This window comes from Anser brachyrhynchus, assembly GCF_964034855.1.
Source record: "Anser brachyrhynchus genome assembly, chromosome: 6".
Classification (NCBI taxonomy): Eukaryota; Metazoa; Chordata; class Aves; order Anseriformes; family Anatidae; genus Anser; species Anser brachyrhynchus.
Window position 1 is genome coordinate 36,099,112 of NC_137700.1, and position 24,337 is coordinate 36,123,448.

Consider the following 24,337-nt stretch of genomic DNA (forward strand, 5'->3'; position numbering starts at 1 on the left):
GTTGGATACCGTAATTAGCAGAGATGCAACACAGTGAATAATTGGAAAGATACGGAAATGCCACAGAAGTTTATACAAGGGGAAAAAAAAAATCCTTAGATCTAGACAACCTCGTGTCACCATGAAACTTAAGGCTCTTCTTTTGAGGGGGTGTGAGGAGCGCTGCTATTAAACCTGGCAATTTTCTAATTTCCTCTTGGCTGTGCCCAGGCTGTGGCTACGGGCAGGTAGGGACGGCCACAGGGCAGCACCGAGCCCCCTGCCCCGGGGGGACGAGCCGGGGGCGTCCCTGGGGCACCGGGCGGAGCGGAGCGGGGTTGGGGCCGTCCCTCCCCGGTGCCTGCCCGCCGGCCCGGCACCACCCCGCCGCTTTCGCTTTCGCTTCTGCCTCGCCGGAGCCCAGCGCCAAGGCAATCCCCGGAGCCGCTTCACTGCCCCTCCGGCCGCCCTCCCCGCTCGTCTCACAGGCGGAGGCTTCCCGCCGTCCCCCCCCAGCCCCTCCGCCTTCCCGCTCCCCGCCCGCCGCCGGCCCCGCTTCTCCTCCCCCGGCCCCGCTTCTCCTCCCCCGGCCCCGCTTCTCCTCCCCCGGCTCCCCCCGGCCTCCCCGCCGGCCGGCAGTCCCTCTCTTCTGGCCGGCCTTACCTCCCGTGCCCCCAGCGGGGTGTAGAGGGGCGCCGTCCCGGCGGCTGGCCGCACGGCCATTTCCTGGAGGCGTGCTTGCGATTCCGGGCATGGCCGCTGGTGGTTGCCCCACCTGTGTGGGGCAGCTGCCCCGGGGCGGCTTCTCCTCGGCCTCCTCTGCCTGCTCGTTTTTCCTTTCTTACCTGTTTTAAACGTGGCTAACAAATCTGTTTGTCGAAAGCGGGTCTGCTGTTGTTCTTGGGGTGCTCAAAAACCTGCTGGGTGGTGTTGGGGGTCATGCAGCCGGCCTGGTCCTGCTGCGGGCTGCCCGAGCTAGATACAGACGTGTACACTACTGAGTAAACGCGTTGTAAAAGCAACTTTAATCTGCCTAAATGCGGGGATGAGGCAGGAAAAGCTGCTGCTTTTCCTCCTGAAAATCTGAGGCCGGAGTCGGAGAAACGGCTCAGCAAATCCCACCGGGAGCAAAGATGTGGGGGTCCTGCTGTTCCTTCTCCGCTGCTCTTCTCACCCCGTGCTGAGCTGATGCAGATTGCTATGCTATCAAAAAATGACTCTTTGCAGTTTTCTGCTAGTTTAACAATCTAAGTAAACTTAGTGAATGGTCAACTCGGTACACAGAAGAAAAGAGAGACCAATTTTTTTTCATCACAAAAAAAGTGACTAGACCAACTCAGCCATGTGGTACCTAGTGTCCCTTTTGAGATGACTGAAGATGTTCCAAGCTTACACCAGAGTAACAAAAAATTGGCTGAAATATAGCAATTTGCATAACAGGCTGGTTTATGTCATGAAAAGTGTCTTAATTTCCAAGAAACGCTCCTGTTTTTTTCCTAATGACTGTACACATGTATTAATTAATCATTAGAAGAATATAAAATTGGTATTTACGGTTGATATAGACAAAACAGAGAAATTAAAAATTAAGATCCCATCCACGGAAGATAACACCACGTTTTCTCTTATGCTCATTTGCTTATGCAAATGAAAACACAGGAGCTTTCTGGGTGTTTCGGTACCAGGTGGGACTGCAGTTCTAAATATTTTGATGTTAGTTGTCCTTGCTTTCTTCTCAACGCACCTCTTCCCAAGCATGAAGCATTTTCAGGGAATTAGACATAAGATCTTGCATCATAAAATGATTTTTATTTCTGTCCTTACCTGCATTTCTGAGTGCTGTTAGACAAGTCACTTGTTGGTAACTACCACAAGGTATTAAGTACAGAGATGGCTGGGCACGTGCAGTGTCCCATTAATGCGGTGTCAAAAATCTATAGCCACTCTTCCTTAAGTATCACACGAGACCAGCAATCCCACATGTATCTGGTTTAATGTTTCGGTTTGTATAAGAATTTCTGAAATAATAGTTTTCATTGAGGAACACTTACGTTCTTGTACTTCTGTTTGTAGATGTCAGGAGCTCACCATGTTGATAATTCTACTGAAGAGAGAAGTGATGAAGGTCAAGATGATGTAGTTGATGCAAAGCCGGACAGAAGTAGTAGACTCTCAATTTTTGCAAAGTAAGTTGCTACTTTTATTTCTGTTATTTTTCTATCAGCTATGATACTGCTCTTCGAATGGGATTCTAGTATTCAGTGTGCCGTGCTCACAGTGTCAGAGAGGGTCTGATAGAGAGAAGCTGTATGTTGTGTAAGGTCTAATGTATCTAATCAGTACCCTAAAGCTGAACAGCCCTCAAGCTGCTCTGATTTACAGAGACCTATAGTATCTCTCATCAGCTTACTTGGTAGTCAAGAGACCACTAAGTTCGTTTAGCATCAATTGTAGCCCCTCGTCTTAAACATTGCCCTTTCGTAGATCTGGGAATTAAATATGCCATTAATTATCTATTTTACTGCATTCAGCTCAGCTAATCTCCTACATCACTGGAATCCCCTGCTGACTATTTAAGTTAGTTTGAAGCCTGGATGTGCCATCTAGGCTGTAGCACAAAGAAGCCTCACTGAGTCTAGAGATGTAACCCATTACAGAGGAAATTAAAAGCATTTCATTTTAAAGCCTAGTAGTCTCACTGAAGCATAATCTCACTTTCATTAAATGTACAGGCAGCAAGAACTATGTACTGCTGTCTGTACTCCTGAAAACACTAGATAAATGTGATTGAAAATGAAAAAGACAAAAAATGAACACGCAAAATTTACAAATACTGTTGAATGTCAGAAAAAGACTACTTCTCATTGTGAACTTCTTGTATTTTATTACAGGTGTTTATTACTAAGACTATTGCATTTACAGAGGGGTTTTGATTTTTTTTATTGGACATTCACATTCAAGTGAAAAGTATAATTCAGAGAAAGTATATGTGCCATTTAATTTTATTTTTGCAGCTTATTATGAGAGGCTAATGTCTATAGCAAATCTGTGAGAGAGCTGAAGCTGCCTTAGTCTTAAGTCTTAGAAGACTTTTGATGTGCTGTTAAGCAAATCACTCTACTTTTGCTGTCTCTCATTTTCTCATTCCTCAAGTGTGTTTTATGATGTGTATGCATATTATTAATTTTCACAAACTCACATACTACAAAATAGACAATGTAACATTTATTTCTAAATCTTGCAAAATACTTTTCAAAGGTTTCTTTTAAAATGTATTAAATGTGTGTTTTAATATACGAATGGTCTTCTTTACAAGAGGTGATATGCTAATATTATTATTAAATTATGCAACTCAAAGTTAATCATTCCTGAAGGAAAGGCAAGAATCAGCATTTCTATCACTTTTCTTTTTTTATAAGAAATTTTTCAAGTAATTTGGCTATTCATCAGTTTGAGGCATTCATCTTTTGGCAACTCCTTGAAGATACAATTTGAAACATTTTTCTTTAGAAATAAAAAATCACTCAGATAAAATAAATACAGAAAAAAAAAAGAATAAATATGAGGTACTTGAGAAGATTCAACGTAGATTTTGTAGAAAAAAAAATAAAGCCCAAGAAATCTATCAAAGCTCCGTGAAGAAGCTGATGATAGTTTAAAGAGTGATGAGCTGCTGTTCTACCAAGAAGGTCTTAAAAATCCAAGTACACTGATAAAGTCTTTGTCTTACAGAAACTAAAACTCTTTGGCCTGGAGGAAGATAGGAAAAGAATGTGAGAGCATAAAGAAAGATGGGGTATGATCTAAAATAGTGACTGTGATGTAGGAGAAAGTGAATAGAGAGTGACTGGTCATGGTGCCTCACAAAACAACTAGGGGGCATCCAATGAAAAGTTTATACAGTCAGTTTAAAATAATCAGATGTATTTTCAACATAGCTCAGAGTGCAGTTGTAGAATGAAGTTGTAAAATGTCACAAGATATGCAGATGTCAATACTTTAGCTGAGTTCAGAAGAAATTAGATGAATATATGGAAGAAAAGGCTGGTGGGAATACTGATGTTAAAATCTTTGGTACAAGATGTCCCTAAATGAGTTTTCTCTGAGAGTATTCCGTACCGCATTTTTTCATTTGTTCTCTTAACTCTCATTACTAGTCAGTACCAGATACTAGGTTAGGTGTACTGTTAGGTGGAACCGGAGTGGTTCTTGATTGCCAAGTCTCCACTTTGGCAGCATAAAATTAATACCTGAAAAAAAAAAGGTGTCTGGAAAGCTTTAGATTGACTGCAATTATATGGTCTGTTGTTTTGTTTTAGCAACCAAATTTTTACCAGCTGTGCAGTACTTTCAAGGAAATTCAGCATCTGTTTCAATTATTAGTGCTTAAAATACGTAATCTCGGTAGGAAAACAACTAGCTTGGTAGATCCGCATGTTAATTTTAATGTGGAAGAGAACAGAACAATGAGAAACTGTATTCAAAGCCATGCAAAAAGACCAACTTCTTCCAGTAGCTTCACAGCTTCAATTCCTTTTCCTTTGGCTGTGACTGGAGATTTATGTACAAGAGCAGTAAACAGGTGAAAATCTTCTTCGATATAGCACATTTCTCTCCAAGAAGTCTGTGACCCTGGTTTACTAAGGAGGTGACAAATCTCAGAACAAAGCACAGAGTGGCTTTTTTATGTGGCACAGTTTATGGGAATTCTCTTCTACATACTTCCTTTTCTTGGAAAAAAAAAAAAGTGCTATTACTTAGATAATTTGGGTGAGGAAAGTGTTTGGGCTTGTTTTAGGGGTGTTGTTTTTTTTAGCCACTAGATGGCAGACAGGTTTCACTTTTGTTTACTACAAAACACGACATAAAGGATAAAAATTACAGAGACTTGCAGTTCAACCAAAAAGTTACATTTCAGAAAGCAAAGACCTCAGGATGCGCTCTGGCAAGCCTGAGCCAAACGAAACTTTAAAAGACACTGATAAGCAAATGTTGAGCTGAGGATTTGAAACGCATTTTTTAATTCTTCATGTTATAATTAAAAACTGATAGAACTTTTCCCATATATTTTTTTTCTCTTCTTTCCTGCGTGTATTCATGTTACGCTTTTTGAGACTTTAAAAATAGTCTCTACTTCTCCAAAGGACAAGTTAATATCTTCATTTGGAGTCTTTTATTAGGGAACTCTGTTAGGGAGATTGAGAAACAGAGTAGAACCTAGGTTAGCATCCAGGTAACATAATTTGTCATGAAATAGAGTAGAATTTGTGTTCCATTGTATTATATGGAGCTAGGATTTCTCTTACTCCTAATGTATTATTATATTTTTTAAAGTTACATTTGAAAATGCCCAAGATAGACTAGCACTAGCTCTGTTAATAGTCATGATGGTCGGCTTCAGTGAAGAAGCATAATACAGAAGAGGGTAGTTGTTAGTAGTATCTAGATACCAGGTTTATACTACTTTAATTATATAGAAACCTCTCTCTGTCCGCTAGTTACTTTTATCCACTGCAGCTCTGCTGTCTGGAAACAGAAGACATCATTTAAATGTATATATAAGAATTACAAATACTGAGTTACCATTGAAACTGATACTGTTGTATCATCAGTGCAAAAAATTTTGAGTCATAGAATCATAGAATGGTTTAGGGTTGGAAGTGATCTTAAAGACCATCCAATTCCAACCGCCTGCCAGGGGCAGGGACACCTCCCACCACACCAGGTTGCTCAAAGCCCCATCCAGCCTGGCCTTGAACACCTCCAGCAATGGGGCAGCCACAGCTTCTCTGGGCAGCCTGTGCCAGCGCCTCACCACCTCTGAGTGAAGAATTTCTTCCTTTTATCTAATCTAAACCTACCCTCTTTTATCTTAAAGCCATTACTCCTTGTCCTATCACGACACTCCCTGACAAAGAGTCCCTCCCAGCTTTCCTGTAGGCCCCTTTAGGTATTGGAAGGTCAAATACATGAAATGTATTTTAACAAAATCCCCATAAGGAAATTGAGAGTCTGGTAGGGTTCATTGACATACACTCACCAAGAGTACTTCATCTGTTTAACAGTGTAAAGTAACAAAATATTTGTATATTATTTATTTCTGCCAAGTCAGGCTACTATAAAGTTTGAGACTCTTAATTAATTTGAAAATTTGCAAGAAACATCAGTGCGTATCTTACTTCTGTAGTTCAAGAGTTATGATATCTACCAATTAAATATCCAGGGTTCACAGGTATATAGGGGTGTTTTCTTTTCATCTGTATGGTATTTATTTGGGCCACATGGCGTCAAAATGAGGAACCATGGATGTTACTAAAGCTGTTTTAACTTCATGCCCCATATATCAGCATAGTCACATTTCTAAAAATAAATAATCCTATCTTTCAAAGAATAAATACTCCTTTTTGAGATTCAGCCACAACTGAACCTCAGCTATGGAGCTGCAACAGGAGTAGAAAATTGTCTTTGTTTTGGCCTTGCTCTTTTATTGTTCCTCTAGCTTTTCAGGAGATATTTTCCATTCACTTTTGGTTACCAACAGTTTCTTTTTGTTTGGTTTATAAGATGTTTTGCAGGTAGAACTTAGTGAAGAACAGATTCGCATCATGTATTTCTCTTTTCGCTCTCACATCTGCATATGTTTTCTAGAGTTTCCCAGTTTGGTTTTTTGAGGGACAAAACTGGGGAAACACTGGGGAACACTGTGCTTGATCTAATACATTAATTGCTTTATTTACTGATAAACTACTGCTGGTATCATTGTATGGTTGTGAAGCAGCTGTATCGGCCTCCAGATCAGCTGTTTCTGCCTTGAAATTAACGTGTTCAAATCCAAATGATGCTTTGAATGATACCTCATCTTTTTTATCATAACTTTCACAGTTTTAAAGTAAAAAATGCAGTTTTGTTGCAGGTTTTTCAGCCACAGAATATTACAAACCTTTCAAACCCAAATATTGCTAAGTACCTCTTTTATCCTTAAATTAGGTGTAATAAAAACAGCAAGCTACCTTAAAACAAATAAGAGCCAATGAATCATTATTTGAATTTATGCTCTGGGCTGGAATGCAGAGATCTGAACTGAACACTTGGTTCAGCCTTAGGTTTCCTCTATGTCTCTAAGCAAATCACCACGTGCCTTAGTTTTTTTCTGTAAATGGGTGATGATCTTTCCTTTCAGCATCCTATAAAGGCTATCATTTTAATTTGTTTGATGTTTGTGGGTTTTGCCTTCACAGGCTAAATACCAGAGTAAGTCCCCCAAAGCACTGAACATTTAATTTCAGAAGTAATAGCTTTTGGCATCTCTAGTCTGCTAATATTAATTCCTACATAGACAGTAAAAGAGACTTTAACATAGTACAACAGAGGTGTTTCTTTTTCATTACTCTCTCTTAAGCTGGAGGTTATTTTTTATTTTTTGTTACTGTACTTTTTGTTAGATCTAGAACTCAACTTATAGAGAACGCGGCAGGAACATTTAACATCAAGTTACAACTGTGGGCAGTGCTTTCCCTTGGACACTTAATAAATGTGCCATATAGGAAATACCCAAGTGTCTTCAAATAGCGTCTAGCCTAAAGTATTAAGAAGTCGTTAATTCATAGTCAGTATTTGCTTCCAGTCTCCTTGGAGACTTTCTCATGTGCTGCACAGCAAACACTGGGTTATTCTTGAACTATATCTGTAGCAATCACAACAGTGAGCTAAGTAGCCTAATTCCTTTTTATTGTAGTAATTTATTTCCTTCCTTACAATAAACTCTGCTTGTCAGCAGTTAAAATTTGGAGGAAAGCTGTTGTATATTTTCATTTTTAACCTTCTAAAGCAACCAACGACTATCCAAATTTATAATAAACAAAAACTGTGTCAGAGTAAACGTGGGAAATAGTTCTGTGAATTAGAATACAAAAGAGGTTTTGTAAACCGTGTGTGTTGTTTTGCATTATTTTCTTAGGAACGTTCACTGTGTAAATATTGTAGTGATGGTGAATGGGGTTCTTAGAGAAGGAAGGAAGATGTGTTAAAAAGCAAAGCTTGCTGTCCCACCTGCATCTCAAGATCTGCTCTGTTTTCCTACACTTTTGCATAGGAGCAGTGATAGAATCAGAGTGATGGGAGCGTGTTTTCCGCTTGTCAGCAAAGGTAGGTCAGGCCTGCATGACCTCAGCTCGCAGGGCGATAGTTGTGAGGGTTTGAATAGCCCCATAGAAAAGTCCAGCGTGACCCACTGCTGACATAGGCGAATCTTTGGGCCTGAGCACAGAACACAACCTGTTTCACTCTCCAATGTAGCCCTGAGCATGGTGGGCTCCTAGCATTAGCAAAGAAGATTAGACTTGCTCTTGGCACAAGCTGAAGCTATTTTCAGATGCAGTGTGGAGTGCCATTTGATGATGAGCCAAGGTACTGTAGAAAGTTACTTATCTCCTTCTTTCTCCGCCACCTGTTTGGAAATCTCATGGATGTGCACCCTGAAAGAGTTTGGCTGTGGTGCTTATATCAAGCTAATAATAATTATACTGGTGTTTTCCGATAGGTAATCCTGGCTAGAATGTTCTCTTAGAAGCTGTATTTGGGGGTTTTGCTTTATTTTGAGTCATTTTCCAAGCAGCCTCTGTAGACCTCTTAATAGTTCCTAGTACCAATGACAGATAAAAGAGGCTGTATCTTTTGTATTGTATAATTGGGAGTTGCCTATATACTTTATACTACTTAGGATATTATGTGCAAGATTTCAGTTTTCAGAACACCCATGGAAGGTGTATACGCTCAGGTTTTCCAGAAATGAGTGGAAAGCCTTTCAGCAAGCAATATTATTTTTGATAAAATTTTACCTTTTGAATATTATGTTGCATATAATATTGTGAGACCTGCACAGCAGATACCATGCAGGAAGTTAGGAAGCTGAAGGTGAATTACAAATTGATGGTTAAGAGTTTAGAATATGCTCTATTTTGGTCAACTGCGGGTATTACATCTCCAAATTTTCGTGTAGGCTGTAAAATATCCATACAATATTAGGTGCCCAAAGACTAGGATACTGCAACCTGCTGTTTGTTTTTATTTTTATCTTATTTTATCCTGTCTTTTTTTTAACTGTCATGAAATGTGGGCAATATTAGACATAAAGGACTGTTGAAACTTTTTTTTTTTTTTACTAAGTGGGACTGGCTTAGCACCAGTGTACTCCATCTGCTTCATTTGTATTTAATGAATAAAAATGTAGCCATGATTTTGATTTTATGTTAAAGCCATCACTAACACAAAATTAGGACAGTGAGATACTTGGCACTGAGGGTCATGTTTTAGTGATGGGACTTGGTAGGTCAGCTCGATGGTTGGCCTTTAGGATCCACCTTGGTTGGTCTTTGCCAACCCAGGTGATTCTGCGATAGATTTAGGTACAATGACTAGAACTCCAGAAATAGCTGTAATGTACAAAGTATGTTAAAAGCTGTAGTCTGAGGTTTGTTCTTTCAAATAGCTCAACTCAATTACACGGTGTGTTTCCAGTTGTGCTTAACTGGGTTTCTCTGTTTTCCAAGTTCTTAGAAAACTTCCCCTCCTGATTGGAGAGTGGTCTGAAACTAAAATGGCACTAAAAAAGCTACAAGGGTAGTTCAGGTTTTGAAAAAAAAAAAAAAAGTCCTAAAATGAGGGATTTAAAATGTATTCTGTTTAGTTTCTCTAAAGTTGAAAGATAATTTGTTTATACTATATATGTGGGATATGGTATTAGGAGATAGGCTCTTTTTGCAAGAAAAGAATTCATAAGTAGGTCCAACAGAGTGAAAATGTACACAAGATATAAATTCAGACAAGCAGATATTTAATAGTGAGGGCATTTAAACACTGGAATATTTTATTTAGGCACAGCAAATCTTTGAAAAAGCTTGGGTATGTATCTGAAAAACATGCTTCAGACAAAACAAGCTGCAGGTTTGTAGAAACTACTGAATGGGGTTGTGTGGTTCGTTTTGCAAGAGATCAAAGGAAAAGCACGCTCGTGCTCACACACAGGAGAGTCAGCTACTGCAGCGAGCATGCTGCAGGTCACCGGTGGATTTTGCTCGCCTCTGCGACTGTTGCACTTGTGAAGCTTTGTGGTAGGCAAGGCCGTACTGGGGCTGAAGCTAACACACTTCAGATTGTGGCTTCAAAGGATGTGGAACACGCACACAGCCACGGCTGCAGTTCAGCTGCAACCTGATAAACCATGGCAGATTGGCCATTAAGGTGCCGGGGGCCTTTAGGGGAATGCCGTATTCTGTGGACTGCAACTGTTTGTGTATTTTGCAGTTAACGTAAAACTGTTAATGCCTACACGATTATTTACTATTCAGGGAAGCTAATGTGCGGTAACCAAAGATAGGGAGTGGTTTCTGGACTAAAATCCCCTGTAGACCTCCACAGTACACAGTAAAAATGCCTTTGGTTGCAGCAGTTTTTTCCACCAGGCACGTGCCAGTAAGCTACCTCACCTGCTCTGGACCTAAAGATTGTGCAAACGTGTGCTTGCTAAGGGCAAAACAGGGGATTTTAAATTCATTCTCTAGGTTACTGCACACTACTATCATCCTGTACAGAAGCCATGAGATCTGTAATTGCTTTATGAGATCTGTAATTGCTTGAAATAAGTTTGTTTAGGCTGCATTTGTAATGAAAAAATGAAGGCCCAGTGACGTGGAGTTAGTTTCTCAAAGTTACTCAACAGCAGAAGCAAAATTCGAACTCAGTTCTCCAGCCTGAGCACAGCTATATGGCTCTGAATGTTGGTAACAGCACGTATCTTCCCCCTGGAACCAGTCAAGCATTTGGGGTTTGTTTAATACTTTTCATCAAGTTAACTCAGCAAAGCATAGTCAGCATGTTATCTTAATAAATACTTTTTATGGCTTGTGTTTTACTGTTGGAGGTGATCCAGCATGCTACAAGAAACTTAGGAAAATGCCGGGATTTCTTTAAAAAATTGAAGCATTTTATTTTGCGAATTTTCTGCAAAACCTGTAACAATACTGCTACATGTTTCATAGCAAGACCAAAAGTCAGATTTTAATATGAAACTGTTTTACTGGCCTGGAACCCAGTCTTGCCTTGGGCAAAGAAATTGTTAATGAAAGCTCAGGTCTTTCCCAGCCCTATTAGTATCTTCACAAGTTCAAGGAAGTCATTCCATTATTTACTTAACTCCTTTCTTTCAGGACTGATACAAGAATATTTTCCTTTCAAAATGAATCCTAAGATTAGTGTGTTTACAGTTAGAAGAAGGACTCGGGGCATGTTTTTTTCCTAAGAAACAAGGGACTCTCTTCATCAGCTTCCTCATATCAGGTCTGTTCAAGGAAAAGTCTTTTCCTCTGGTGATTTTAAATGATCTTTGTTCGGTCAGCTGACAATCCCGTTCCAAAGAAGTCATGAACCAACTGGCAGTTTAAAAGGAGGCTGAAGACTAGATATTTACTATGGCCCTGATCTTGTGAACAGTCAGAAGCAGACTGTATTTAATGGCCTGTCTAGTCCTCTTACTTTTAGTAGGTCTGTGGGATGTGCTCACTAGGGGGTGTGGTGTTTGAGTAAACACACTTGCCACTTCCTGGCATTCTACCACTTCCTAAAAATGACTTCTGTGGTTTAGGCACTTTGGCAGAGTGGTATGTGAAGAAGAAAGCACTGGCCAGACTTTTTCTGTCATTGATAAATACGAACCTTACGCTCTGGTGTTATCAAGTTGATCTGCTTCACCATCATTTAAAATTTCTTTAGCATAGAAAACAAGGCTATTCTATTAGAGGGAACAAAAGTATAGGACTGTATATTTGTTTGTTTTCTGTTTAAATGCTTCTTTTTTGTATTGTGTTGCTTGTTTGCTAGTGTTTTCTAAATTGACACTGTCAGTTTTCATACCTTTTGTGCAATCTCCTTGCCACAGTAAGTAATATAGGTGCAATTACGTGTAGGTGCTTTCAGGGGAACTTGTATGTTCAATTTTGTAGGACCCCTTTTCTCTTCTAAATGAAGAGTTTCTATGTTGTTGAAAAGATTCTGACTTCAATATTAGAAATCTTTTCAGCTGTTTTAATATTTCTCTGGAGCATATTTAAAAATGGCCTTCTAAGGACTGCTTATTTTGTTGGTGCTGGTTTATCAAAGTCAGCAATCATTTGCTAATAGCTTTCTGTAAAGAAATTGAAAGTATGTGATATTTACTTGAACTTCTTCCTATATTATCAAATATTCCTCCTTTTTCCTCAGGAGATAGTTGCTTCAACTATTAAACCATTTTTCAGTTTACCAACTGGCACATAATTTGGAAGCTTGGAGAACCTTTAAAGTAATAGATTGTGAGGCGTAGTATTTTTTTCTGACTTGGTTTACAATTATATTTAAGCTCTTTCAGGAGAGTCGTTGGTAAGGTGTTACCTGTCTGAAAAAGAGAGAAGTGGAAATCGCATCTGCTGCTGGGGTATATTCAGGAGAAAAGGTTTGAGAGCCAGTTGTGTTTCACAGGCAGATTGCAAACAGAATGGAGATCTCCCAAAAGCCAATCTCTTATGCAGTGGCTCCAATTAGTATTTAAAGTAGATTGTATTTCATATTCCAGCATGCAGCCTTGCTAGCCTGTGACCCAGAATCATATAATCAAATGCAGCGTAACACAGATGTAGTATTTGGACTAGCCTTTCTGGGTAATGCTTAGTTAATCCCACATAATTTATGCTTGCTGGTTATTAACAGTAAAAGAATATTCATTTTATAAAGGAAGCTTCGAATAGTGACACATTCATCTTGTCCAGAAATGTTGCTGCTTTGCCAACCTGATGCAATATTAATGGAAAAAGGCAACAGGATAATCTATTATTTGCATGCAGCTCTAAATCTGCATGACATTTTACCAAAATGGATCTGACAAAGAACAAAGAGTCTGCCTTAAAGTACTTAAGATCTAAAAAGCTCTAGTCAGGTTTAACAAGTGTCTTGTGCTTGTTATTACTAATAGGTTCCAAGAGAAAAAAAATCAAAGAGGGGAAAGTGTACAGCAATTAAAGGTGTACTAAATAGGGTAAAATTAGACTGGATAAAGTATTGAAACAGGCTAAAAGTATTAAAGCTGGCACTTTGGTTGTATAGGAATAAGACCTATCCATGCATGATCATCAGAAAGCAACAGACATACGAAGAGACCCCTAATTACTGAGACTGGAGTAGAAACAGGAAACCAAATTTTGAACCTTGATTTGTCTAATTTATGAATTTTGTTTCCTGATCACTTCTTCAGAAGAATAATTTTGAATTGGTCTCCACCACACTCAGCTTTACTACACAGAACTTGATGGTGCCTTGTAAATTCAGACAAAATCTTCCTTGCATTTTCAGTGTTTCCCATCTATCCTGTAACTATTTACTAAAAAGAAAAATGAAAATCCACTGCGGGAGGTTTTCCCCAGGAGAGCAAACATAGCACTTGTGATAAGTAGTTGCAAACACCCTGCATACTATACGTGCAATAGTGGAAGAAGTGGGGCTTTTAAGACAGCTAAAGCAGCATAGAACCACACAAAGTGCATATAAATAAAATCAGCACGATAGGCTACCAAAGTTTCTGTAGAAGTCTTAAAAGTAAAATATTGTCCTTCATGCTTACCCACTCTATTCAATGGGGAATTTATTCAAATGCAGTATTTTAAGAGGTCGACAAATATAGAAGACGTGAGAGAGACACCTCAGTGGTTAGTAATAGAATAAAAAAAGAGCACTGCAGTTTTAAGATGCCTTCCATCCCACAAGATTAAGTGCATCAAAGTTCTTTTGGATGTTGACGGATTAACTGAGATTTGTACTGTGGACTTTGTCACTGTACCACCACTGTCATCTTTCTGGGTGGACTCAACAGAAAGGCTGACAACCTCAAACAACGGTAAATATACTTTCCAATGGCAAAAGGTATGGGGACTCCAGAAGCAACCCTGAGATGATGTATTCTGTAAAATAAACATGCTTTTTTAGACAAACAATTTTTCTTTTTAATAGAAACCCGTTACCAGTCATTCAAAAATGATATACGGCTGCGCATCAGATTAAAGAAACATGCCAGACTAAAAAAAAAGCTATCACAATATTCTGAGACAGTCCTAATCAAATAAAACTTAAATTTACTGAACTTCATAGAACAAAAGTCAGAGTTCTCTCTTTTGTGTGTGTGTGTACTTTGGATAGAAATACATGGAATCAGTTTAACCTTTTCCACTCTCCTATGAATGGAAACTTCCTTAAATTGAATAATATCTTAATTGTTGTTTTTTAAATCTACTTACATCTTCTAGTATAGCAACAAAAGTCCCTGACTTTCTGTGGCGTAAAAAGGAATACAGCTGTTTTCAAAGCCCAGGTATGCCCTGTAATATCATTGTTCGAATTTAATTTCTAATTAACACTATAATTTCCCTTAGAAAAGAAAAAATGTAAAAACAAACAAACGTGAAACAGGGAACCCCTCCCATCCTCTGAGTAGGAAGTGATGATCAGGACCTGAGCCCAGGAGCTTGGCTGGAACAGGTGGAAGAGATGATGAGAGACTGGGACAACCGAGGAAGCCCTTGTCCTGTACACAGATTCTTAGTACGTTGGTTTGTCATACCAGTAACATATGTGGTAGCAAAGATAGTGCAAGAGGGATGCTAGTAGAAAGGAAGCCAAAGTAGAGGAAATTGTGGCTGCTAAGAGACACTGCTTTCAGTAAAATTGACAAGATTTTAATTTTTTATTGAAAATAATCTTTAAGGATATTTAAACGTTAACAATGGTATTTTTATCTGTAAATCCTGATATCTTTACATACTGACATCATAGTTTATCCAAAGTGTAACGGAAAATTTGTTGTGATAACTAGCATTCCTTTATACAGTCAAGATCAAAGTTACTACTGGTGCAAATGAATTTATCTCCATTGAAGTCCCATTCCCAGACAGACCATTGTCTAGCCTAAGCCCTCGATTTAGAGACACGGTAAGGATGAAAACGTGCAAGATATATGAGTGTGCCAAAGTGGAGTTTTGATCTTCCTGAACTCTTGACCAAAAGGAGAGAACATGAAATATGTGAGAGCACTGATTGAAAGACTGTTTCTGTCCAAGGGAAAGATCACATTGACCACTAGTGGAGTGGGGAATTAAGGCATGGCTGTAATTAAAGGCTAAAGGAAGACGAAACAGTCATAAAATTCAAGCTTCTATTTAGTCTGGGCAAGTTTGAATTCAAAAAGAGGGATGATGCTGGATGTCAGAGAAGCAGAAGGAAATAAAACTGACGGCAGATAGATGAGAACAGTTTATAACAGCACATAATTAACCCATGAAAACCCTTTCAGAAACTACTGTGATTAGGATGCCTAGAGAACAAGTCAACATTTATATTAACATGTGTCCAGTTCAGCGCTTACAAAATAAAAAAATTCTCTGGAAAGCTTTATCCTTCCAGTCGTAAGCCAGCCTCTCACTAACAAGGAATTTCCCTTAAGGACTGATAAGTACATATTTATTACATTATTAATCATTATTGCAATTATTTAGCTTGTTTAAACTGAAGAGTGGGATTTTATACTATCAGCTTAGGTCACTCAGGCAATTCCCATATTGCACTGTTTTGGCACGGCAAACAAAATCTTAAAAAAAAAAAAAAAGAGTTCTCACTGGACTGTAGAGTGGGGATAAGTATATAACACAACCTTATTCATTCAGTTTGGACAGATACCAAAAGATTTCTGGAACTGTTTTGTTGTTCTGCCAGTAAAGAAATGATAGGCGTAACCCAGTAAGATACACCGTGGTTGCTTATTATCTGATTATCCTGTTCAGGATGGAAAGAATCGTTAGAACAAAACCATACTATCTTTTGTAAAGGAATGGGGAAATGAAATAAAGGGTTCGTGCGGACTGCCATGCTGGCAAGGCTCGTCTGTGACATTTTGACATTGTACAGCCCAGAGCTTCTGGCCTGCTTTTGGAAATGCCAGCAGTAGCTACATCCCGTAAAGTCCTGAGACTTTCTGCATGAATGAGTGCGAACTCCTGAACTCGGAAGTGAAGTGGTTTCAGAGCAGAAGTTGTGGGGCTACATTCCGGGGCCAGTTCACCCAGCTGCTATTTTCAGAGAGCTTCTTTGTAGGGCAACGTGACTGCCTGACTTCTGGTCTACAAGTAGATCACTTCCAGCATTTTAAGAGAGCGGACAGTATAAGCACGACACTGTACCACTTATGTAGATCTGTCCTAAGTGTTCATGGGCTAGATAAAAAAGGAATTTGTGTAGAACAGCCATGAAAATATCCTGTTAGATGTAACAGCCACTGCTAGTCATACAGCGTAGTCAGGAAGCTGCTGAAGCCAGGTAGATCTGTAGTATTTTAATCCAATGTGGACTGAGGAAATTAGCCTCTTCATTGATCTGAGTGCTTATTCGTTGTTTTGAAATTTTTTTCTCTTTTTTTTTTTTCTTTTTTCTGAAGAGTTGTCTAGTGATATGGGATAGGGGGAAATTTTAGGCTAAAATAAGAATCCAAGATCTCTTTGAAACTCAAATGTGATATTAACACCATACAACTGTGGATAATTCTTTAAAATGGTAAAAATTTTTTTTTTTTTTTTTTTTTGAGGCAAAGCATATTTATTGCTCCCAGGGCCCTCAAGAAGTAGTATGTAGGGAGAATACCAATACTGGTGATTTGCCAGAAAGAAAACACTGTACTTTCAGAGTATCAAATACAGTCCTCAGGTAGGTACAATTCAAAACCTAGTTTCATAGTCTCTAAAAGAATTCTTAAGAGAGGAGATGACATTAGGAGTGTTATGTGTAAAAAGAATACAGACACAACACTCACTAGGTGCAGCTATTTGATTTGGTCCTTTATAACAGAGCACTCAAAGATACGAAGGAACTGTTTTAAAATTGAATTGCAGTAGCATTTAAATATGATGAATCATCCAGAGACGGTTTGTTATGGTTTCCAGTTAGGCCTGTCCTTTAGTCATAAAAAAGAGGACGCTTGGAGCCAAAACAATTGCTAAATCAGGTAGGTAAGAAAGCACGTTTCCTAAACAACATTTCATCAATTTGCAGCAATCTCATGTCTACAGGCTGTTATTGAAGCAAATAGCTTCATAATTCTCTAGAAAGATGTCAGAATGAGGAGCTTGAATTATGGGAAAAATCTCATTTGGTTAAAAACAAACTGTAAAGTGCAGTTAATTGTGCTAAGAAAACAGGTTATGTTTTCCTCCCAGACTTCAGCAGTAAGTACTATTGGAAGCAGGATGCTGGACTAAATCAGTAAGAGATTTGTTGATACCTTCTGCCCTTTCCTGAGCGTTGTTTCTAACTGTGCTGCTCCAGAGCTTGGTTTTATTTCTGAGACATCATCAGATGCTTTAAAGGCACTCATTGGCTTCAGTTCTGCTTGTGGAGATCTCAAAATCGGAAGCCACCTGGCTGGACCAAAAAGTCCACCTCAGAGCAAATACTGTTGAGTTCCTCATGACTGTACCTCAGGCGGGCATGCTGGCTGTAATAGATTGTTCTATAATTCTTCATTTAGAGTAAATTGGTGGGTAAGGTCCATGCTATCTCTCAGCAGCTCTTTCTCATTCAGTCTATGGTTCCCTCAGAAAGCAGAAAGATCAGTGCATAGCTGAATGAATGGAGAATATTTATAGGGGACTTTTTTTTTAACGTGAGGTTCAGATGCTGATGAGATTACACTTAAAATTTACTTAGATTTTGCTTAGTTTCAAACTATTGATTGACAGACCAAGTTAACACATGACCTGTTCACACCTATAACATTTCTCAGTAGAAACTATCAATCTTCATAAAATCTAGGGATGGTGATTATTCAATAAACAAATCCTATCATGCTATGGGGTATACTGTGTATCTTCTTGTCATGTTTGGAATAGTTAGTAAGGATGATCTGTCTGTGCTTCCATGAATAACTTGTAGCAAAAATAAAACAGTACTTATGTCCCGAACCGTAGTTTGCAAAAGCCTGACTTAGTGTTTAACCCATTTGTTTTATCCATGGTATTTGGGTCAGGGTCTGCTGTTGGCTGCAGTCAAGTGTGACTTTACCGTCATCAAAATCCAATAGCGTACAGTAATCGCTGCATGGAAATGACAAGACTTAAGCAATGAGTTAATATCTCTACATCTCTGTCTGAAATATGAAGGAAGAAAACAAATATGAGAGAAATAAAAGCACGAGTTCAGGCTGCTGCAATAGTCTGAGTCAAGATAAATAGGCACGTTGCATGTGACTGGCCACTAACAGTATTTTCATTTGGTTCACATAGAAAAAAGAAGAATGGAGAAGAAGAGCAGCCAAAGTCCTCTCTCAGTAATCAGTACCGAATTGTTACACCCACATTCCAGTATAATATGGACTACAAGAAAGTTGGCAAATGTATTATTATAAACAACAAAAATTTTGAAGATAAAACAGGTAATGTTCTTTGCCTGCTTGAGAAGGGAGGTTGGACCACATGACCTCCAGAGGTCCTTTCCAACCTAAACCATTCTGTGATTCCTTTGATGACATTCATTACAGATTTTAGATTTTTTATACTTTCATTTATCAATAAAGCTATTATTTTCAGAATATTGCATTTTAATTACTATACTTACCTTATTTGAGAAATAGTTGTTCCTACAGTTTATTCCTGTTCTTTAATACTTACACTGGAGCACCTCTTTGCAGTTCCTTTGCAGTAGATATTTCAAAAAGGTTTAGTTTGAAGTTAGCAGAGCAAAGTGATGTCACTTTGCTCTGCTAACTTCAAACTAAACCTTTGTCCCAGACTTTAAGGCTGTGTTGTTAAAATTTGAACTTTGATATCTGCACCCCATGTTATAACTTTCCTGTCCCTGAACTACAGCTAATAGCCGTAGCTGTGCTACAAAAGCTAGTATCTGTAGCTGTGCTCGGTTCACACTCCTGTGGTAGATGCCTTTAACTTTCCAGCCTGTGTACAGTTTTGAAGCAGATGATATTTGTGTTATAGTCAACTTCATATTTTTTTTCCCCTACATGCTGGGCAAACACATTAAATGAAGAGCTTATTCCAAAGAATTTACATCAGTGTCTTTTATGTGGGTATCATAGGGACTCTTTTTCGACAATAATTCCTTGGGGTGCTTTATGCATGTGTTAGTCTGCATAACCAGAAGGAGATAGAATCCTCCACAGAGGTTCCATGTTCCAAGATTCTGGAGGTATGCCAACAGTTTTCAGGATAAGATACATGTTAACATTGAACTTTGCATTATTTTACATTAAAAAGAACCTCACAACTGTTCTAAATGCTGAAAATTAACGTTAGAGGATTGTTTTAAAATTGTCACCTTTCAATATGTAAATTATTTTGCAATCAACTGTATTCTTTCTTTTCTGACAGGAATGGGTACACGCAATGGCACTGATAAAGATGCTGGAGATCTAACTAAGAGTTTTAGAAACTTAGGTTTTGAGGTTCACATATACAATGACCGAAGCTGTGATGATATGGAAAAACTACTGAAGCAAGGTAAAAATTTACAATCATAGAATAATTTATTGCGGAAAGGACCTCTGGAGATCACTCAGGTTATGCACTGCACAGAGCAGGTCAGATTAGAACAGATTGCTTAGGCCCCTCTAAATGAAGTTTAGAAAGTGTAGAAAGACTGTGTTTCTGAACAGATTAGCTTTAATTCCCCACCTCTTCCTCTAAAGTCAATTCAGAAATACAGTTTTATTGTCATAGTAGATGAAGAGCATTGTCATTTAGTGAAGAGTTCGGCCTGTTTACTCCAGTGGGCTAAACTCTGCATTCAAGGTACTCATCACATTATTAAAAAGTGGGTTGTGTCTTTATCCACTTCTTATGCCTTCCAGAAGAGGCCCACTGCATTTAGTCTCAGAAAGTTTTCATTTAAAGTTTTACTTCCTTTTGGCTAAAAAGTATTTGACTTGTAGCTGCTGAAGAGAATCACAGTGATGCTGCTTGCTTTGCCTGTATCCTTCTAAGCCACGGGGAAGAAGGCCTCATCTATGGCACCGATGGACCTATGGCTATCAAACATCTGACTGCACTCTTCAGAGGAGACAAATGTAAAAGCCTTATAGGGAAACCCAAATTATTTTTCATTCAGGTAATAGCGCTAAGGTAAATATAATACACTACTGCAGCAGCAGGGAAGACATGTTTTGTCATGTGTCTGGTCTTGTCGTCTTCACTGCTGTTTCAGGCATGCCGAGGCTCTGAATTTGATGAAGGTATACAAACTGACTCTGGACCTGCAAATGACACTCTGGAAACAGATGCCAATCCCAGATACAAAATTCCAGTAGAAGCAGATTTTCTGTTTGCATATTCCACAGTGCCAGGTAAAAAAAAAAAAAAAAAAGAGTGGGGGAGGAAAGAAGCCTGACAACTTATCACTCATATGAATTAATCATGCACTATTTGTAAATTAGGTGTGCACTTTTACATTTAAATTTCAGTAACCGGGTATGTGTTAGTAAATAAAAAAGAAACAGTTATATTCTGTTAGATTTTTTTTTAAATTCTGTTTTCCGTCTTCAGAATTTTAATTTTGTTTTTTTTTCTTCAGCAACCGTAACATTTTTATTTTCAGAAGTGCAAATATACGTGCTGTATATGTTGACTTTCGCTAACATTCAGAATTTTAATTTACTATGGTTAACAACCTTCTTTTTTAATGAGAAGTTAGATTCTAAAGAAAGTACTCCTACTGTAGTGCTGTGGAGCTAAAAGTATAGCATGCATGTCACAGTAGCAGTGAGTTTGTAGGAGGTACATAATTAAAATAGAGAGTGTGAATCTGAGTATGAAGCTATAATCATCAGGAACAGAAATAAGTTATCTTAAATATGTTTTTTAAATTGCTTGATAAAAAAACATGATTTGAACTCCTTTATTACAGCATAGACAAAGTTTGTAGGCAGAGAATTAATCTTTGATTCGAGTTGCTAATATAGGCGGAAGAAGTTGGAAGTCCTATCTTCAGTTCTCAATTGACATTTTCCAAGTGTAATAGTTACTCCGATAAAACATGTTATTTCTACAGAACTTGTGTCTCTGCCCCCAGTGCATCCATCACAGCCGCTGCAGTACTACCCTAGCATTGTAGATCCGCATTGATAAGCTGGTGTACATTGGTGGGCAAAAAGCTAAGACCCAGCATATGCTGGGCCAATGTGTTGTATCTTTACCTTTCGTGCTAGCTACCACTGAAACAGGAGAAAGCCCAGATTTGGCAGGTAAGAAGGCACTGACGTTACAGATGGCAGAGGAAGGGGATACTGCCTTTTCACAGCCCGTTTTAGTGACTATGTTGAATTTGAGTTGAATGCAGGAAGAGGATAGTTTATGGCATGAAGCTAATACAAAAATAAGGCTCTATGGAAAAATATAGAATGGTACCTTGGTATCGTAAGGACTGGGGAGCCGATGTTATTCTCCGCATTAATAAAGCAGGATAGGTGATGCAAATAATAAGAATTAAACTTTGTATGTGCAGTTACTGTAAATCCAGAATCTTTCACACAAACTAGTAAATCTCTGATATTCCATTCTTCAGTGCAAGACAATAAGAAAAAAGGAAAAATAATGTACTTTTTTTATCTGTCTTCCCTGTAAGGTTATTATTCGTGGAGGAATCCTGGAAGAGGCTCCTGGTTTGTGCAGTCTCTGTGCTCTGTGCTAAATGAACATGGAAAACAACTCGAGATCATGCAGATCCTCACACGGGTCAACTATGTGGTTGCCACAAATTTTGAATCACAGTCTGATGATCCACGCTTCAGTGAGAAGAAGCAGATTCCCTGCGTAGTGTCTATGCTCACTAAGGAACTTTACTTCTGAAAGCAGATTTTAATGCAGCCAATGATGTGAGATCAGGATATGGTTTTGGGTGGAGATTGGATTATAAATTGGAATAACACTATTTTATATAATGCAATTACACTAGATTTATAAATTGCATAAGCTGGGGTATCTGATGGATGGACAATATACAAGATTTTAAAGAAAGAAATGCTCTGGACCAACCCTACAGCTAATACAAATTATTTTGATTTTCCTTAGTGTGGCTCTCTTGATTTATGGGTATTGAAGATGTTCTGAGAGTTAGCTACCTGATCCATAAAGGCTTATTCCAGAAAACAGATTGTAAAATTTATTTTAAAAAGTATCAGTGAGACTTCATCTTTTCTCTCACTACTAGCTCAAGGAACTGTAAATTCCTTGGAAATTTCTGAAGGCTGTCATACTATGGGAATGTCCAGAGATGAAACTGATTTTGTAGCTGTTTAAAAGGGTGGTTCATAGTCTAATTTATTCATTTCCTTTTTTATGAACATTATTAATGATGATTAATGGTTGCTCTGTGCTTAATATGGAAGTCAAATTACTTAGTTATCATTCTAGCAAAAGGTGGTTTTATTTGTAGGTGATTCAGTTGAATAGTATGGAAATGTGACAAATACAAACAATTTTATTTTATTCTAAAATTGGGCAAATTGTAATTGGATGATGCCTTATTAAAATGCCACTTTGGAGACTTTTGCTTTGCAAATGACAATTAACTGTTAGAACGACCTGAAACAGTGGTATTGCAATTTGTTTGCCTGCAGAAATAAAAATACCTGCTTGTTGATTCAGAAGTTTTGAATCAACAGAAAGTTAATGTCTAGGCTTTGTTATAAAAAAATAAAAAAAGGTTTAATGTTGAAATGATAGAATTATGTGAATGTTTACAAGTGGATGTTTAGATTTAACTTCTGTCTGTGAGGAACTTTGCCAAGACTGGAAATACTTACTTGAATCAGAAACCAGAAGTGCCTTTTTAGTTACTGTGTTGTCTTGATCTTGTATTTTGGAGATACGTCAATGATGATCATATTCCTACTTTTTATATTTTCTTTACATTTGGTAGCTAGTTCAGAAAAGTAAGTTTTATGATTTGGTTAGACTGCTAAATGATAAGTTATACACCCTTTTCCCAGCTAATGCATTCTATACTTTTTTTTTTTTTTATATAAATCTTCTAAGAAAATATTTACATGTTATTAGGGCCAAATAATTACCAACGTATTAAGTTAATTTTCTTACAAGAACTGTGGCATAGTGAGGCATATTTTTTCATAAGTCAAATTTACAATCGTTTGAATAAAATGAATTACTGTTTTGTGGAAGTCTTGAGCATGACATCAATAAAGACCTGTTTTGTTTTTTAATTTCTTTTGAATATCTGCCTGTTTGTCATTTAATCTGGCAAAGTGAAAACCAACCAAAATACTTCCCAAAAGTTTTCTCAGAGAAGAATGCAGATGGTTCAGCCAGTGACTGATGAGATCCCCTGTGACTGGTGAGGAATCAGGAGGTAATATTTGTGAGTTTACTCCAACAGCAGGAAAAGGTTCTTACCCTGTTTGACATGATGTCCTAACGAAAAAAACAAGTGGACAGAGGGGGTCTTTACTAGATTTTGGGGTACATTTATCCTTATGGATACTAATACAGCTTGGGAATTTCCAAATAATAGCTGAAATGGTTGCTGTCTGTCTAAGAAAAAAGGGCAAAATAGTAGTGTTATTTGAAGCTCTTCAGTTCTCTAATTTGCAAGAGATCTCTCCTGGTAGACCAAAGTTTTCCTGGAAAAAGCACAAAGGAGCACAGCAATTCTTTGTGCTGACTTACAATGAAAGGAAGAAATTAAGGCTGAATCTTAAACAACCTTCAGGCTTGTCCGGTATGTGAAGTATACAAAGATCGAGCATCAAATACCTGAAGACACTGCCAGAGAGGAAAGTAACTTGGAAAGACAGCTGAGAGTAACATTGAAAGAAAGAGATAAAAACATAATTCGTTGTGTAGGGGCCAGTGTCTCTGGTAGGTGGACCATTATTTTAGATCACGTCCAAAAAGCATGGGAGGAATCTGTTCAGAGTAAGGAAGCCTGACCCTTTGACCCGAGCAAGGCCAGATAGCTGCATAGTGACTTATAAGCTGTTGAGCAATTTAGCCGATTTCCCATTCAAATTTAGAACTATTTAAAACTATTTTCTGTCTAAAAGCACATCCCTTGCCTTTTGCAGGATTAGCCAAATGGTTTAGTGCATAATATCAGTATCATTAATTATGCTGGATGTCTCTGGAGAGAACCCAGAAAGTCACCTGTAAACAAGATGGACATTGATCCTGGAACAAAAGTACGCTGTCATTACATAGGTAGCGTAAGAGAGCCTGCTCCACCTCGTGTTTTAGTCAGTACAGCTCTTTAAATCAAAACTTGGTTACATTTT

The 24,337-nt window shown here is 38.3% G+C and overlaps 2 protein-coding genes across 4 annotated transcripts in view; one reads left to right on the top strand and one right to left on the bottom strand.

Moving 5' to 3' along the window:
* Window positions 1-249, bottom strand: part of NRAP (nebulin related anchoring protein) — a 55,866-nt gene extending 55,617 nt beyond the window's left edge. The window contains exon 1 of the mRNA XM_080596524.1: window positions 111-249. The gene's annotated coding sequence lies outside the window, so the exon portion shown is untranslated. The remainder of the gene's footprint in view (window positions 1-110) is intronic.
* Window positions 250-275: 26 nt separating this feature from the next.
* Window positions 276-23,267, top strand: CASP7 (caspase 7). Of its 3 annotated transcripts, none has more exons than XM_080596539.1 (7): window positions 276-410; window positions 2,053-2,165; window positions 18,324-18,472; window positions 19,425-19,553; window positions 19,985-20,160; window positions 20,257-20,395; window positions 21,673-23,267. In XM_080596539.1, the coding sequence occupies exons 2-7, from the start codon at window positions 2,053-2,055 to the stop codon at window positions 21,894-21,896; spliced, it is 930 nt and encodes a 309-aa protein (XP_080452665.1). In that variant the 5' UTR covers window positions 276-410; the 3' UTR covers window positions 21,897-23,267. The 3 variants fall into 3 exon arrangements, with proteins under 3 accessions (XP_080452665.1, XP_080452666.1, XP_080452667.1); XM_080596540.1 differs by lacking the exon at window positions 276-410 and adding an exon at window positions 748-1,301; XM_080596541.1 differs by lacking the exon at window positions 276-410 and adding an exon at window positions 977-1,114.
* The last annotated feature ends 1,070 nt before the right edge of the window (window positions 23,268-24,337 follow it).

Coding starts and splice junctions, on each gene's coding strand:
- CASP7 (XM_080596539.1), top strand. CDS start 2,053: ATGTCAGGAGCTCACCATGTTGATAATTCTACTGAAGAGAGAAGTGAT. Junction 18,473..19,424: donor AAATTTTGAAGATAAAACAG/GTAATGTTCTTT, acceptor CTTTTCTGACAG/GAATGGGTACACGCAATGGC. Junction 20,396..21,672: donor TGCATATTCCACAGTGCCAG/GTAAAAAAAAAA, acceptor CTTCCCTGTAAG/GTTATTATTCGTGGAGGAAT.